The sequence below is a fragment of the Phacochoerus africanus genome, chromosome 7, assembly GCF_016906955.1.
Source record: "Phacochoerus africanus isolate WHEZ1 chromosome 7, ROS_Pafr_v1, whole genome shotgun sequence".
NCBI classification, from domain to species: Eukaryota; Metazoa; Chordata; class Mammalia; order Artiodactyla; family Suidae; genus Phacochoerus; species Phacochoerus africanus.
The window spans coordinates 65623636-65640774 of NC_062550.1; the positions used below are offsets into that span (position 1 = coordinate 65623636).

The 17139-nt window shown below is 39.2% G+C and overlaps 1 protein-coding gene and 1 long non-coding RNA gene across 7 annotated transcripts in view; one reads left to right on the plus strand and one right to left on the minus strand.

The window, feature by feature from the left end:
* The first annotated feature begins 7004 nt into the window (after window positions 1-7004).
* On the plus strand, window positions 7005-14225 carry CLEC12B (C-type lectin domain family 12 member B). Of its 2 annotated transcripts, none has more exons than XM_047787568.1 (6): window positions 7005-7382; window positions 9117-9215; window positions 10716-10931; window positions 11440-11594; window positions 11797-11912; window positions 14016-14225. In XM_047787568.1, exons 1-6 carry the CDS (start codon window positions 7292-7294, stop codon window positions 14077-14079), a joined length of 741 nt encoding a protein of 246 aa, XP_047643524.1. In that variant the 5' UTR covers window positions 7005-7291; the 3' UTR covers window positions 14080-14225. The 2 variants fall into 2 exon arrangements, with proteins under 2 accessions (XP_047643524.1, XP_047643523.1); XM_047787567.1 differs by having other exon boundaries at window positions 7006-7382; window positions 13929-14225.
* Window positions 8990-17139, minus strand: part of LOC125131238 (uncharacterized) — a 61759-nt gene continuing 53609 nt past the window's right edge. Inside the window, exons 5-7 of one of the 5 annotated variants that reach the window (XR_007135876.1) lie at window positions 14002-14090; window positions 11822-11922; window positions 11064-11240 (exon numbers count right to left, since the gene is read on the minus strand). This is a non-coding gene — a long non-coding RNA (uncharacterized LOC125131238). Of the gene's footprint in view, window positions 9376-11063; window positions 11923-14001; window positions 14091-17139 lie in introns of those variants that run through there. The other 4 variants (XR_007135874.1, XR_007135879.1, XR_007135880.1 and 1 more) reach the window with 4 other exon arrangements.

A 17139-nucleotide genomic window follows, 5' to 3' on the forward strand; every position in this document is an offset into this window, starting at 1 on the left:
TATATATACACACAAGATCTTCTTATCCATTCATCTGTTGATGAACTCTTAGGTTGCTTCTATATTTTGGTTATAGTAAATAGTATTGCTATGAACATTGGGGTTCTGTATCTTTTCAAATTAATGGCTTGGTTTTCTTCTGATGTATATACAGGAGTGGAATTGTTGGATCATATAGTAATTCCATTTTCAGCTTTTTGAGGAAACTCCATACTGTTTTCCATAGTGGCTGAACCAATTTACTTTCTCACTAGCAGTGTACAAATGTTCCTTTTCCTCCACATCCTTGCCAACATTTGTTATTTGTGGTATTTTTTATGATAGCCATTCTGACAGCTGTGAAGTGATATCTCATTGTGGTTTTGACTTGCATTTTTCTGATACTAGTGATTTTGAACATCTTTTCATGTGCCTGTTGGCCATCAGTGTATCTTCCTTCAAAAATGTCTATTCCGGTCTTCTGCCGATTTTTTTATTCAGGTTGTTTGTTTTTTTAAATTATGTCAATGTATCTGTGATGTACTGTCATATCTGTGATATCAATATATTATGTGAACTTTTTATCTATTTGGGATATTAACCCCTTATCCACCTTAAATATTTTGCAAATATTTTCTCCCATTTAGTAGGCTCTTTTTATTTTGTCAATGATTTCCTTTACTGTGCAAAAGCTTTCACTTATAAGAGCATCTAAAATAATTAAAACTTAATTCTGATATAACAGTAGTGATACCATTTGTTACTGCCTCTATATGCTTGTATTAATTACCTCTATGGTAGGTATTATACGTAGGTCAATTTTACTAATAAGAAAAAAAAAGCAAAAGGTGAAGTGGTGAAGTGACTTGCCGAAAGTCAATGGATGAGTAAATGCTGATCCAGGATTTGAATCAATCTGTTTATCTTCATAGCTCTATATTTTAATCAGGATATTTTATTATCTTGATGGATGAATACACATTTCAAAAATAATTCCTTCCTATAATTCATCCTCTAGCTCCTCCTTGTGGTCATTTTTTTTTTGTTTCTGCTTTTATCTTTTCTTTAGGCCTTTGATCCTTGGGATTTAATTTTTATTTTCTCCATTTCTTTTCATAAATAATTTTGAATTTATTCCTATTTTGCCCATTCTCTGGGTACAATATAGGCCCCTCTTTAGAAGTGTTCTTTGAAATAAGCATAATATGTGGGAATGGAATGATCAGTGGCTGAAGAATGAAGTGAGAATACAACTTCCCATCATGTAAACTCATTATTTCTTTTAATGCATCCCAGATGAACAATAACTCTATATTTAATTCCCATGCTCCCTTATTTTCTGCAATGAAAAGTATGTTCTGATGGCTTTAATTTCGTATGTAAAGAGTAGAGAAGTCAAAGGAGATTCTAAGTTTTTGGCTGAAGTTTTGTATCAAGTTTTCATGTACTGAAATGAAGAAGTATACAATGAAACAGTTGTAAAAGAGCTGTTCCTGTCTTTTGATATGTTAAGTCTGAAAATTTTCTAACATTATATGATTAGGCTAACTCTCTTGTCAGGTACATGGGCCTGGTGCTCAAACTGTGGAATGAAAACATACATCTGAAGATCATTTATGCATGGCTGTTATCTGAAACCCTGAGTCTAGAGGAAGTCATTTGCGGATGAGAATAAACAGAAGATAGATGGCCCAGAACTGAACTCTGGGGCTCTAAAGCATTTCGAGTTCAGATAAGGAGGAATCAGCCAATCTGACGGAAGATTAGAAAGTAAAGTAAAAGAAAAATAAGATAACGGTGTCCTGGAGAACAAAGTATTTTGGAGAAGCGTTTTAAATAAAAATTATGTCAAATGCTGTTTATAGGTTGAGTAAAATAAATCCTCAGGGGAGTTCATGTTGTGGTGCAGCAGAAACGAATCCGACTAGGAACCATGAGGTTGCGGGTTCCATCTCTGGCCTCTCTCAGTGGGTTAAGGATCCAGCAATGCCCTGAGCTGCGGTGTAGGTCGCAGACACAGCTCCGATCCTGCGTTGCTGTGGCTGTGGTAAGCCGCCAGCTGTAGCTAAGATTTTACCCTAGCCTGGGAACCTCCATATGCTGTAGGTGCCCCCCCCCCCAAAAAACACCTGAGAAATAGCCATTGTATGTGTCGGTGTAGAGGTTAATTGTGACTTATTGGTGTCTTTATAGAAATAGTGAAAGAAAAAGCCTGATTAAAGTTGGTTCAGAAAAACAGGAAGATCCAGCAGGCATAGACAGCTTTTGAACCCTTTCCTTGTTAAGATAATTAGAGAAATGGGGGTGATTGTGTGTGTGTGTGTGTGTGTGTGTGTGTGTGTGGCAGGGGTGTAAACAAAAGTTTTTTTGCTAATTTTATAAAGGAGATATTATATATTACATCATCTTTGTATGTTAAGGTGGGTAAACCATTAAAGATGAAAAAAAAATTGATAATTCCAGAAAGAGGAAGAGAATTTACAAGGGAAAAATTTGAATAAATAGATGGAATGGATTTCCATGTGTCGACAAAGATTGACCATAGATAAAAGTGTTTAGAATTTAACCACAGAAAATGCTTGAACATGAGTTGGTCAGTGGAGGAGAGGAAATGTTCTTCTGATGTTTTTATTTTTCTCAAGATAAGAAACCAGGTTTTTATCTGAATTTGGGAAGTAGAGAAGAAATCTGAGAACTGAAGAAGGAAGACAAAGTGAGAGTAATCTAGTAGATTCACAGAACAGATTGATTAGTAGGCTTACTGGCAAGTTATCATTAAAAAATCCAAAATAAAGCCAGCTTACTCTGGTCACATTCAGCTGCTTGTAGGCAGGTATAGTGTTGATAGAATGGGATTTACCAAGCTGCATTTTCCAGATGTGTCCAATAGATGAAGGGATAAGCATTGACTTTGTAGTTGTATGTAAAGGGATGATGATAACTGGCCCTGATACATGGTCTAAGTCGGGTAAAACAGGAAATGAGACACAAGGGATTTAGGACAATGAAAAGATGGCATAGTCACTTAATTTAATATCCCAGTGGGCAGCAAAGTATCCTAGGTCATAGATTCACTCTAGGGAGGGGGCTGGAAAGTAAAGACTTGGAGGTTAGAGAGTCGAAATCTAAACTGAAGTAACAGAGGAGGTGCTCACCTTGGTAATGAAATTGTCTAGACTCCAGTGCAGTCCAGCACTGTCCAATGAAATTTTGGCGATAATGGAAATGTTGTGTATTTGTACTGTCCAGATTCATAGCCAACAGTCAGCCACCTCTGGCTGTTGAGCACTTGAAATATGACTAGAGTGTCTAAGGAAATGAATATTTAATTTTAATTTAAGTTTAAATCATCACATACAGGTAGTAACTCCAATAATGGACAGTATAGCTTTAATGTATGATCACCATAGTGGATGGCTTACTTGTAGGCCTGGTCAAGGTTGTTGGAGGTAAATCTAGGACCTGAGAGCCCAGAGTATCGGAATTATCACCTAAGAATGCTGAAATCACTGATCATCACGACAAGAATAGAGGTGAACAATGAGATTTAAGGCAGCTGAAAAAAAAGATAAAGAAATGAAGAGAGGAGTTCCCGTTGGCACAGTGGAAACGAATCTGACTAGGAACCATGAGGTTGTGGGTTCGATCCCTGGCCTCGCTCACTGGGTTAAGGATCCGGCGTTGCTGTGAGTTGTGGTGTAGCTTGCAGATGCAGCTCAGATCTGGCGTTGCTGTGGCTCTGGTGTAGGCTGGCAGCTATAGCTCCGATTAGACCCCTAGTCTGGGAACTTCCATTTGCCATGGGTGTGGCCCTAAAAAGACAAAAGACAAAAAAAAAAGAAAAGAAAAGAAATGAGGAGAAATGGCTTAGAATTTGGTAGATGATTGCAACAAGGTATGTTATAGTGTAATCTGATAAAATGAGCAACAGATATGCTGGAAATTGTTAAAGGAGAAAATTATAGACAGTAATTTCTAAATTAACACTATTATCAACAAATAATAGATAATATAACATTTTCAGATCATAATAGTAGAAAATGTGTAGGAAGTCTGATCAGTCTTCTTTCTTATAAAAATAATTAGGAACCAGATGAGATTCTTCATCATTGTTTTATCCAAGCATTATTTTATATAAGATAGAAAGAAATTAAAAATACGTTTATAAGGAACTTTGAGGTTTGTGAAAGAATTGGGGAAATGAAAATGAAAACACAGTCCTAATCTTTGCAAAATTTGGTGACAGTGAAAGAACAGAACAAAAATAAAAAACAGCCTTGAGTTCTCATTTTTTAAATCATCTATTTGATTTAACTTTTGCCATGTCAGTGTTCTCTGCCTTTATCTAATTTACCCAGAATAGAAACCTAACCATAGATTTATTATTCATTTCACATTTTTAGCAGTGGAGTTTAGTTGATCATGACCCAGAGACTTCATATTTTTTTTTTGTACTTCAATACTCCATCAGTTCAAAAAAAATGAACAAGAAATATATGTACATTTACGTATTTAGAGATCACGCAAAAATATTACTGAAGGGTTATTATTGTCACATTGCATTTCTACAGCCCATTGGATGTTTGTTCACACTCCTAAAATGGTTGCCATTCATTGTGGAGACATTTGATTAGGATAATCTCCCCACAGAGGTGAACCTTGGGAAGTTTTGAGTCCCTCCCCAGCCATCTGAAAACAAATACCCACACCACAGTCTCTTACTAAGCACAATTTTTTTTTTTTTTGGCTTTTTAGGGTCACACCCTAAAAAGTTCCCAGGCTGGGGTTGCATCAGAGCTACAGCTGCCAGCTTACGCCACAGCAACACAGGATCCAAGCCGTACCTGCAACCCACACCACAGCACATGGCCATGCTGCTCATGGCAATGCCAGATCTTTAACCCACTGAGCAGGGCCAGGGATCAAACCCCAGTCCCCGGGGATACCAGTCAGGTTCGTTACCTCTGAGCCACAACAGGAACTCCGACACTTTTATCATCTTCTCTTCCTTCCCCCAAAGGAAAGCTTTAGAATTGATTCCTCGGTTTCCTTCCTCAGGTAGAGCCCCGCCCAAATATTTTTTTAGTTCTGTTATTTGCTCCTTTACCAAATGACCCAAAAGTAGCCACTTTATTGTTAAATGAAAACAAAGGATTAAAAAGTCAAAAAAAAAAAAAAAAAAAAGGTAGCCACTTGAACAACAGAAATCTATTGTCTCACAGCTGTGTAGGTTAGAAGTTTGACTTGGATCTCATTGGGGTAAAATCAGTCAGGGCTGAGCAGGGCTCTTTTCTGAATGCTCTATGGGAGAATCAATTTATTTGCCTTTTCATCTTTTAGCTTGTACTCCTTGCTTCCCAGCCCCCTTTCTCTGTCTTCACAGAGCAACAGCAACTGCTGTATCTGTCCACTCCTAGGAAAGCTTCTCCACTTTCCCATGATTAAATTGCACCCACCCAGATGATGTAAGACAATTTCCTCGTTTCAAAATCTGCAATCATATTTGCAATGCCCCTTTTGCCATATCTACCATGGTCACAGGTTCTAGGGATTAGGGCAAAGATCATCTTTAGGGGGCTATTATTCCGCCTACCTCAGGTTCTTGGTAGCAATGCACTATTTTCTTTTGTATAAACTATTACATTTTATGGGATTAAGAGTACGATGGGATTAGAAGGAGAAGATTATAAAATGAGTATGCTTTATAAAAAGGATCATGGGATTAGAAGAAGATGCAATCCTTTTTAAGAGCTCTGTGAGTCTGATGCTTGCTGTGACTAAATGACCCGCCACACAGTGCAATGTGCTGTTTTTTCCTGTGTGCTTCCAAGTAACAGCCAGAACACTTCCTATATAAATTGTCAACTCTTTATTGATGTGATGCTATTGAAACGCACAGTGTCATAGCGTAAATCCTTGTGCAGTGAGTTTCCCTCAGTTTTATTTGAGACATATTTTCAGGGCTTTTTGAGGCCTTTGAGAAGATAGAGGTTGGTTATTTCATCCTTTTTTTTTTTAATGAAATGTAAATTACTTGTAGCTGAAAGAGACTTCAAGCGTAAAGACTTCCGGAGAGTCCCCTGTATCCAGTGTTCCCTGCGAAGATCCAACAGCATCTCTGCCTTCAGTTGCCCCAACCCCCATCTTCTGATTTTTCAGGCCTAGAAGACTGTACTTTTATTGGAAGCCTGTACTTCCTCTATCGGAAGTTCAGCTGCCCCACTGAAATGACTGTGGGCTTCCCTCAACCTTAAAAGCCAAACAAGTGGACAAATGAAAAACAGAAGCAGAAGCACCTTCCCATGTGCCAGCCTCCTTCTCTCCAGAACCTGCCTGCTTTTCTCACTCTCCTAAGATACCAGGGAGTCATTTTAAAAATCTTGTTCTGAGCATTGGTTGTTACCTAATGGAGTATTATTCTGTTAGGCATCTACATGTAAGAAGGAAACTCCCATTCACGCCCAGTTCTAATAGCTATTTATTTCTTCTCCGGGCCTATAGCCTGCACTGTCTCTCGTACACATTCGGTTTTTTGTTTTCTCTTTTTGCTTTTTTCTAGGGCCGCTCCCTCGGCATATGGAGGTTCCCAGGCTAGGGATCCAATCGGAGTTGCAGCCGCCGGCCCACGCCAGAGCCACAGCAACTCGGGATCCGAGCCGCGACTGCGACCTACACCACAGCTCACGGCAACGCCAGATCCTTAACCCACTGAGCAAGGCCAGGGATCGAACCCGCAACCTCATGGCTCCTAGTCGGATTTGTTAACCCCTGCGCCACGACGGGAACTTCACGTTTGGTTTTTAAAATCAGCAGCGAGGTGTGGCTGGTTTTTAGCTAGACAGCCCTTCGTCTCAGTATGTGTATCTCCTTGATACCTGGTATGGGTGAGTGTAACCCAGATCCAAAGTCTCCATACAGGATTAGCTGGCTTTTAATACTGGTAAAGAGGCCGATCTGAGTCTTGACTGAAACACTCAGAGCAGCCTCTCCACTGAGGACCATGGAAACTTCCTCTTGAAACCAGCATCCCTGCTCCAAAGTACCAGTTCTTTGCTTCACAGCAAGAACAACGCTGAAGGAGCAGACAGTTGAGATCTACAGTATTCTTATTTCTTCAGGGAAGAGTTGACCTTCTCTAACTTTCTCTGCAGAAAAACTGATTGTCCTTCTGTCCTTACAGAGGGGCCGTGGGATGTGTCTTGGGTTGGTTCAGTGTGGATATAAAACCTCCCAGCCTTGAAAAGAACATCCTCTTCCCGGGTCTGCAGATATTGAAACACTAATTACGTTTATAGCAGAGCTTCCTTCTACGATGTCCGAAGAAGTGACCTACGCGACACTCACATTTCAGGATTCTGTGGCAGCAGGAAATAATCGGGATAGAAATAATCTAAGGAAAAGAGGTAGGAGTTCGGAGAAAGCAAGATGTGACTTTAGGGGATGGGCAGGTGTGAAGTGCCTTGAAGTGCTGGCTTTGAGACGAATGCTCAAGAGAAGTGTGCTTTGGAACCTCCAAAATGGAGACCAAGTTGGGGAATCTTCTAATAGGGTGTATGCTGAGGAAGAAATACATGGCTTCAGGGACCTTTTAAAACTGGGTGATAGTGCTATGTGTCAAGAGGCTCTGTGCTGTAACGAATCATTTTGACTGAATATGCCAGAGATTGAGTTTGGGGTCTCAAAGATTCATTTTATAAATGTAGTCCTTGATATTTGTACCTTGGGAGAGATGCCAGGGGACTGTTCTTTCAGAAGACAGTTCGGAGGCTTCTAAAATAAAGACGGTGGAGGGAACTTTTCTTTCGGAAGGTATAAATAACTGAAGGGAAGCACTGGAAGACGAATGAGTCAAAAATAGACAAAAGCTAGTTCCTGCATGATAAGTATTTAGAAACTTTTTTAGGGAAGTTGAAACTCCAGTATAATTAGTCATGTTGAACCAAAAGTGATATCTGTATCATATTTTATATCCATTATACCTCATCGTTATCAAAATATGGTTGTGAAGTAAATGGAATAATATTAGTTCTTTCTCCAATGTATTAATGAAAAAACTGAGGCTCAAAGACATTAAATGATTTAACCAAGTTCATACAACTGTCCTGTGATGGAGTCCAGACTCTGTTCTTATCTTCCACTCCTTTCTTTGTGCCCAGTTGGAAAAAATAGCTGTCTCTGTGGTCAGGAATCCAGCGTCAGGTGTCAGACTACATCCCTTACCTTCAAAAATCTGTTGACAGTTTAGGTGATTGTCGTGAATCCTCTAAAACATTCTCCTGTTCTTTAGGTTTATTTTTATTTTAAGCACATATGTGTATGGGTGCCTGGCTTTGGGGGGGGGATGATATATTAAAAAAGGATGGGAATAGACTTTGCATGTGTCTAATAAAGGTAGTTATACATTTTTGATCTGTTTTTTTTTTTTAATCTAATCCTTGAAAAAAAGCGAGTTGTGAATGTGGTACATGTGGCAGGGCTCCTGGAGATTGTATTAATCTATCCGAAACTTTGGGCTAGATTTCACTAGATCCAGAATTAAAGAATAGGAATGTCAAGCAAATATGAAAAAATATGTGTGCGTGTATATGTGTGTGTGTGTGTGTATGTGTATGCATATACACATATATACATATATATATATAACATGCTAAAGTTTGAAGAGTTATCCTGTTGCTTTCTGTTCTATTCTGTTGTTTTTAGCTTAGATAATTCAACTGATTATCTACTAGGTGAAAGATGGAATACGTAATAGATAAAAGTGGAATTCACACCTGCTTTATGGAGGTTTGCAATCTCAAAAACTTGCGGCCTCTTCCATGTCAGCATCATCCAGAAAAATTTCCGCAACATCTCATTCACAAATCCAGCAATCTTGAAGAAGAAAAGTGTGTGATGATATAAAACAAAAACCTAAAAATTTGGACATTCTCAAAGAGAATTCTGGGGGAAAAAAACTGGAGAACTATGGTGGGGCCCTTGTTATGCATCATTTTAGGTATTTACTAGGTAGGGGAATTGAAGAAGCAAGAGAGAAATTTTATTATCTGGAAGCATACTAAGTGGAAGACATAAACAATTCAAAGTATGACAGCCACAAGGCAGTTCTGTTTGCCAATCCTTCTGTCGGCTTCTTTCAGGGCGTCCAGCTTCATCCTCCATATGGCGTCAGGCTGCCCTGGGTCTGCTCACATTCTGTCTGATGCTGCTGATTGGGCTGGTGACCTTGGGGATTATGTGTAAGTATGCTTGTATCAAGCCTGAGAAAGGTGATTAGGAAACATATTGGTAAACTATGTAAATTTCAGGTTAGATTATATGATAGGTGCTGGCATTCTGAATCCTCTAATGCTTGTGCCACCTCATCTCCCTCTCATTCTCCAGGTCTCCAAGGTCAACCTGCAAGGGACATATTTTATTGTTATGAGGAGTTGGCCCTAGATACATGGTTTTCTCTTGATAAACTAGACTAGGCCATGAAGATAAATTTTACTTTTCTAGTTAATGACTGGAATTAAGGAGCCTCTTTTCTGCCTAGACACATATCCTCTCATTATTCCAATGATGAGAAACAAGAGTTGAGGGAGGTGGGTTCAAAGAAAGGCGTGGCATTTCATTTACCTCTAAGACTTAGCACAATAAAGGCTTAATCGTCTCACCAAAGACTATGTTGGTACAGAGAAGACTTCTAAGCAGCAGCTACAGTCTGATGAAGGAAAAAGAGATACAGACAAGGAGGAAGAGTTGCCTTATAATATCTTACTCAGTAAACAGAAAGTTGGTGGGAGAACATCCTAAGAATACACACTTTGTAGGATGCTGTTAAGTATATGAGTGGGCACAGTATGGGAACTTTTAGGGAACTTGTACCAAGAAAGCTTCTTTGCTGTAGAATGCTAACACCTTCACTGCTATTTTCATTTCTTCTTACCTATTGAAGATCTCATGGGTAATGAGAATTCAGTATACTTATTCAAGTATATAAATTGAGGCTAATGATAGAGATTGCTCTTTTGGAAAGAAATATGATGTTCTAGCAGGAGAGATGGATATTCAGTAGCCAATCACCATGAGGATTAGCAGTTGATCTTCTACGATGATGCATGTTTAAAAGAATTAATGAAGATGCACTGATACATATTCATTGGTTCACCATGGAAGGGTGAACACTTTTTTTTTTCCCTAAAATGCAGTACTTTTAGTGCAGTGGTTATTAAATTTATTGTACTGGTGAATAATTGAAGGGCTTATTTAAAATGCAGATTCTGTGGATCCAGGACCAAAAATGATCTAGTGCGGCATTAAAATCTGCTTTTAAAAAATATATATAGCCTAGGTGATTCTGATACAGGTAATCTGCAGAGTATACTTTGAATTACCGTTTGATCCAAAGGATTCTGTAAAACAATTACATTAACCAACTACAAAAAGAAAGAAAAATCCACCAATATGAATGGCAAAATGACTGGCACTGCCTTAGATGAATTTTCAGAGATAAATAATTATTAATTTATTATTTTAATATAAGTACAGTCATAAATAAAACTAAAATTATAAAGATGAACTCTAAACAATTTGGAATGTAAAGGCATCAGGTGTGTTTCTTCCATGATGCTTAGATTACTAGGAGTTACTGATAAATATTAAATAATCTCAGAAGTATTTCTTTGTTAAGAGAATTGCCTATGGCTGTCATGAGAATGGAAAGATACGTGTTTGTCACCTGTTATGTCTTGGAGTTTTGCAGACATCTAATGAAATTAACTCAGATTCGGAGAAACTGAGTCAGCTCCAGAAAATCATCCACCAACAGCAGGATAACTTATCCCAACAGCTGAGCTATTACAGGAACTTTCCCACAGAAGAGGAACTCAAATCACAGATCTCCAATTTACTGAAGAGACAGAGACAAATGGCCGTCAAACTCTGCCAAGAGCTAATCATTCACACTTCAGGTAATCAGGACCTGCGGACTGGTCAGGTCAAATCTGTTGCTCTGGTTTAGGCTGACTATGGGTACCACCTTGGAGTATGAGAGAGGGTGCAACCAATGGCTTCTAATGACGCAGCACTAAGAGAGGACAAGGGAAGATGCAAATTTCTTTTAATATTTTTGAAAACACAGAGGTGAATTTGGGAAGCATCTTGGAATGATACCCATCTGGATACTTCTGCTCCTTTTTTTATGAACTATTTTAAGGTGATCCTGTTGTCGTAAGAAGTTAAAAGTGTAGTTGGTAATTCTGAGGCCAGAAGACTGAGCCCTGCAAAAAGAATTCCAGTTACCATGGTCCTAAAGCATAACTGGGGGTGACTTCATTTTCAGAAGCTCTTTCTTAAAAACAGCCTGTTGTCAAGGTGCTGGCTCAGAGGCTCTATTGTCAAATTACATAATTTACTTTCCAGTCCCCAGTCACTCCAGAGCTGTTGAGTTCGTGCTATTGGGTGTCATTTCTTTTTCAGACCATAAATGTAAGCCTTGTCCTAAGACGTGGCATTGGCACCGAAACAGCTGCTATTATTTTGCAACAAATGAGGAGAAAACCTGGCCTAACAGTAGAAAAAGCTGCATGGACAAGAACTCCACGTTGGTGAAGATAGACAGCTTGGAGGAAAAGGTCAGTTGAGTCTCCTTCCCTGGTTAGAGAAATGACCCATACTCTAGAAAGTAAATAAATGGAACTTCTGATTCACATGGTAGGGGTTCAGCATGTTTGGAATAAGAATTAATGCATGAATTTGAGGACTGTTCCCATCTCTCCTACTCCTGCAAACTGGAATGTGATTCTCACAGAACATTTTCCCTGTTTCCTCCCACAGGTTTTTCTGAAGTCACAGCCATTACCTAAGTTTTCTTTCTTCTGGTTGGGATTATCATGGGATCCATCTGGCCAAAGTTGGCTGTGGGAAGATGGCACGCTCCTCTCTCCATCCTTGTAAGTTTCCCTATGATTGGGGAAATAAACAAGCTAGGGGTACTAAGAAATGGAATACTAAGAAAATACATGTTCTGGAGTTCCCGTCGTGGCGCAGTGGTTAACGAATCCGACTAGGAACCATGAGGTTGCGGGTTCGGTCCCTGCCCTTGCTCAGTGGGTTAACGATCCGGCGTTGCCGTGAGCTGTGGTGTAGGTTGCAGATGCGGCTCGGATCCTGCGTTGCTGTGGCTCTGGCGTAGGCCGGTGGCTACAGCTCCGATTCGACCCCTAGCCTGGGAACCTCCATATGCCGCGGGAGAGGCCCAAGAAATAACTAAAAAGACAAAAAAAAAATTCAAAAAAAAAAAAAAATACATGTTCTTTGTAAGAATTACAAATGTAGAGACAAAAAAAGAGTACAACCTGCAAAGAAAGGAAAGCTTCATTAACAGATGGAAAAAGGAGGAGTAACTAGATTCCTGTGTGTGACAAACTCATGGCAGGATACAGAGCACCGTCTATTAGTTTAAATTTATTTCTCTATTTAACAACCACAAATAATACTGTGTTCAATACACTTTATAAATAGAACCCCTGTGATAAAAGCATTATTATATTTCCATTTTAGAGTTTTAAAAAATTGTCATAGAGAGATGAAATAACCTGCCTGAAGTCACTTGGCTCACAAGTGGCAAAATCAGGACTGAGGGCTTGGCTTGTGCAATCAAGATTTCAGCGTCTCAGGGGAGTTCCCTTAATGGCTCAGTGGTTGACAAACCTGACAAGGATCTATGAGGATATGGGTTCGATCCCTGGCTCGCTTGGTGGCTTAAGGATCCAGCATTGCCATGAGCTGTGGTGTAGGTCACAGACGCAGCTTGGATCCCATGTGGTACCCATAGTCACTTTTTAATCACCATTACTAGTCATGTAAAATCAACTGGTCTAATTTCACATAAATAATAATGGAAAAAAGCATGTGCAAAGTAACAAACACATAAAACAGACAAAAAAAAAACACCAGTTACTTTTTCGTAAGTGGAGGAATGATGAGCATGAAAAGATTACAAATTAATCTGAGGTTTTGCTGCTAGATTCGGGGTTTACAGAGCAATGCCATGACACACATAAGTGCAGTTGTTTCTATCTTGGAATTTAAGAAGATGTCTCAGTTCTCTCGGATTTTCACTCATCCCTGGGCCCTCTGCCAACTTTTTTTCTTTTTTTTTTCTTTTTACTCCCATACCTGTGGCATATGAAATTTTTCAGTTGAATCAGAGTTGCAGCTGCTGGCTTATACCACAGTCACAGCAACACCAGATCTGAGTCACATCTGCACCCTCTGCCACAGCTCACAGCAACACTGGATCCTTAACAAACTGCATAAGACTAGAGATCAAACTGCATTCTCAAAGAAACTATCTCAGGTCTTTAACCCACTGAGCAGCAATGGGAACTCCCCTCCACTCAATTCCAGTTAATGTATGGAGGAGATATCCCCAGAGCAGGATTCAGACCCTATGGACACCGATCCCCTGAGACTGCAGTGGTTACACTCAGGGTAGTAAAATTGGTCTCAGGATCACACAGCCATTTCCTATTGAGTAAAGGCTACTCTGAGCAATGCATATGCTATCTCACCTAGAAAGCTCCCCCCTGAAGCAAGAAAAGAATATCACAGTGTAATTCAGACTGCTGGATAAAGCAGTCTGGGGCACACAAAAGGTTTAGACCCAAATTCCCAACCTAAACTTTGTTTCCTTCTTAAATACTTCTATCTGGAATCATGATTTAATTTGAAATTAAAAAAAAATTCATAACCTGACCCCCTTGCTGTACAGTGGGAAAAAAAATAATAAATAATTAAAAAAAATTCAGATATGCTAGCTCTTGGTGTTTTGATGAGTGGTGGCAGCAGAAGCCTCTCGACAATCAAATATATGACATTTGGTTGTCAGGGGACCTGAGAACATGGAATTGTGATCAACATCAAATGTGACATTTGTGATTAATTTAAAATCGATTGATTTGCAGACTTAGTACTAATGAGTATGCTCAGATGAACAGATCCAAAGGATGTGCCTATTTTCAAAAAGGAAGTATTTACGTTTCCCGCTGCAGTGCTGAAACTTCTTGGATTTGTGAGAAGACAGCTGCATCCGTGATGATTGAAGATCTAGATTAATATGCTTCCTCCTGATTCACCAAGAAGTAAGGGACTTGTGGTTAAGCTGATGTAAGAAAAGACAAAACTCCTAGAGCTAAAAACAAATTAAAAAGTGACTATGTATGTGAACTACCCAGCAAATAAACGTGCTTCATGGAACAGTCTCCCAGGCCTGCTGCCTTCTGATCTCATGTGCTTGTTATTCAGTCATAAAGTCACTGGGAACCTATAGCAGTCGCTGTTCTATGGCTCTATTACTCGATTGCAGACTCATTTCATGGAACTTCCTCTGTCTTACAAATAGAAGACTTTTCTTGCATTGTTGTTACATATGCAGAAGTGCACAGGGATGGCATGTGATATTTAACAGCCAGAACTGACACAGGCCACACAGCACTGGAACGAGGTCCTGGAGACCCTGTTGTGACAGTTGTTGGATCACGTAGAGATTTGGAGGACCCTGGGGAAGGGGTCCTGGTGGCTGGGATGGCAGAGCTATACTGAATATTTGGAAATATCTTAAGTCTCTTAGCAAATAGTTCGTCTTAGCAAATGGTATACCAGCTAAGTATCAGCCTGCATGAGCAAAATACTTCCTCTCCTGTCTCCGTATGAAAATAGATTTTTTTATTAATCTTTAAAATTTAGAAAATGTAATATCTTGGTGAAATGCATAACATTTAGTACCACTATTCTCATTTATTCAAACTGAAATTATTGATTTGGTCATCTGAGTATTCTTATTAGTTTACTCTTCCAATTGAAATTTTATTTGAAGGAAATAAAAATTCTTTTTTGGTTTTCAGATCTTTTTTTTTTTTTGAGCGGCATATGGAGGTTCCCAGGCTAGGGGTCTAATCGGAGCTGCAGCCACCGGCCTACGCCAGAGCCACAGCAACGTGGGATCCGAGCCTCGTCTGCAACCTACACCACAGCTCACGGCAACGCCGGATCGTTAACCCACTGAGCAAGGGCAGGGACCGAACCGCAACCTCATGGTGCCTAGTTGGATTCGTTAACCACTGTGCCACGACGGGAACTCCAAGATCTTTTCTGAAACAGTTTGTCAATGTTGCTGCACATGAGATCCTAAACACTGTATATTTATTTAGAGTTCAAAAGTTTTTCTGGAATGCTGATAAAGAGTACAGTTTTCATTTTCTCCTCACACACCTGCATAGCTAAGTATAGAGGGTAAAAGAAACTGTGATACTAATTTGGCTACACCAATCAAGGTTTTACCGGGAAAAAACTGATATGATCTGAGTTCAAAGCTAGTTTTCTTTCAGAATACTTTGACAGTTCTTTGAAAGAACATCCTTAGGCTGTTATTCTCTAAAGATTTAAAGATCACGTTGTTCTCCTCCCTCTACCACATTTTGTGATTTTGATGTCCTATTTTACCTCCTCACGCTTATCCTTCTACTGTTTATTGTAGTGACAGTCACTTTTTACAGTTTTTGATTGTTTTTAATCTCCATTTTGGTTTAAGCGATCTTCAATCTGTTTATATATTTTCGCCTTTCCTATTGTGACTTTCCCTTTCCTATAGGTTCTTGCTTCTTTTCTATTTAAAGAAGACCCCTAAATATTTCTTATGGGGTAGGGTTAGTATTGCTTAATTCTTTGAGTGCTCGCTTATTTGAGAAGTTAATACAAGTTACAAATACGTGGATTTAAAAAGCAACTTTATATTCTCACTTTTCTTTAGTAGCTCGCTGTCACTGTCATTCTCACAAATATAAAATTATTCGTTAAAAGTCAAGAACTCTGCAACTGACTCCGACACACGGGGTTTTTCTTTATTTCCGTGGGAAAGATAATCTCTTCTATTATTCCTTTATTTCGAACCATAAAAATATCTGCTATTAATAATTAATATATCTTTGTTGGTTATTTTGTTCCCAAAAAGAGTTTACAGGTTGTTTACCCCATGGGATCATATCTTTTAACTCTTATCTCATAGACACTCTTGACTTTCACACTCACTAAAAAAGACTATTTCTGCTTCTGACCTTGGAATGGCTCTGGAATTTGATCTGATCCTGTTGCTCTCCTGCTCCCCTGCCATCATCCCTGGCAGCGTCTACAGTGCATGAGTAAATCCAAAGGTTCTCTTGAGGATGCATTAACCTCTGCTGTCAGAATAATTGATCCCTCATTGCTCCATGATGACTTGGCTTATGAGGCATGGTGTAACTCAAGAATTTCCATCTCTCTCTCCCCATCCCCTGGTGAAAATTCCTAGGCGATATTAGACACAGACACACCCTGTAACAAGATTTCTGGAGAGAGGCCAAGGTTTGTATTTATTTTGGATAACTTTTCCTTCCTCATTGAATAATGATGTGGTTTCCAAACCTGCCTTCACATTAGATTTACATGGATAGTCCCCTTAAAACATTACATTTACTCAAGTTCCCTAATGGCCTAGCAGTTAAGGATTAGATGTTGTCCTTGCTGTGGCTTGGATTTGATTTTGATCCCTGGCCTGGGAACTTCCACATGCTATGGGCATAGCCGGAAAAAAAAAAAAAAAAAAAAAAGGAATAAGAAAACTTTGTATTTACTGATTTGTTTCTCACAATAACCCTACAAATCGGGACCTATTATTACCTCAGTTTGACAAGGATAGAAATGATGCATAGAGAAATTAATTAACTTACCTATGTGATAATGTGGCAAGTTGGAAATTGAATTTAAGGAGACATTTAAAAACATATGCTTTTTATACTTAATTTTATAACCATTTGAGAGGATTCAACCACATAGCCCTCAGATGAGTATCATAAAATTTTTCATGTCTGATTTTGTAAAGGTTTTCTCCAAACTCACTACTATTTTTTTTGATCATTTTTTTGGGGGGCTGCACTGGCGACATGTGGAGGTTCCCAGGCTAGGGGTCTAATCAGAGCTGTAGCCACCAGCCTACACCAGAGCCACAGCAACACAGGATCCAAGCCACGTCTGCGACCTACACACAGCTCACAGCCACTACTATTTTTAAGTATGTACAGAAGTCTGAAATGGGTCTTGTTAGTACTTTTTTGGTTTGTTTCAAGGTGACAATGTGCATTA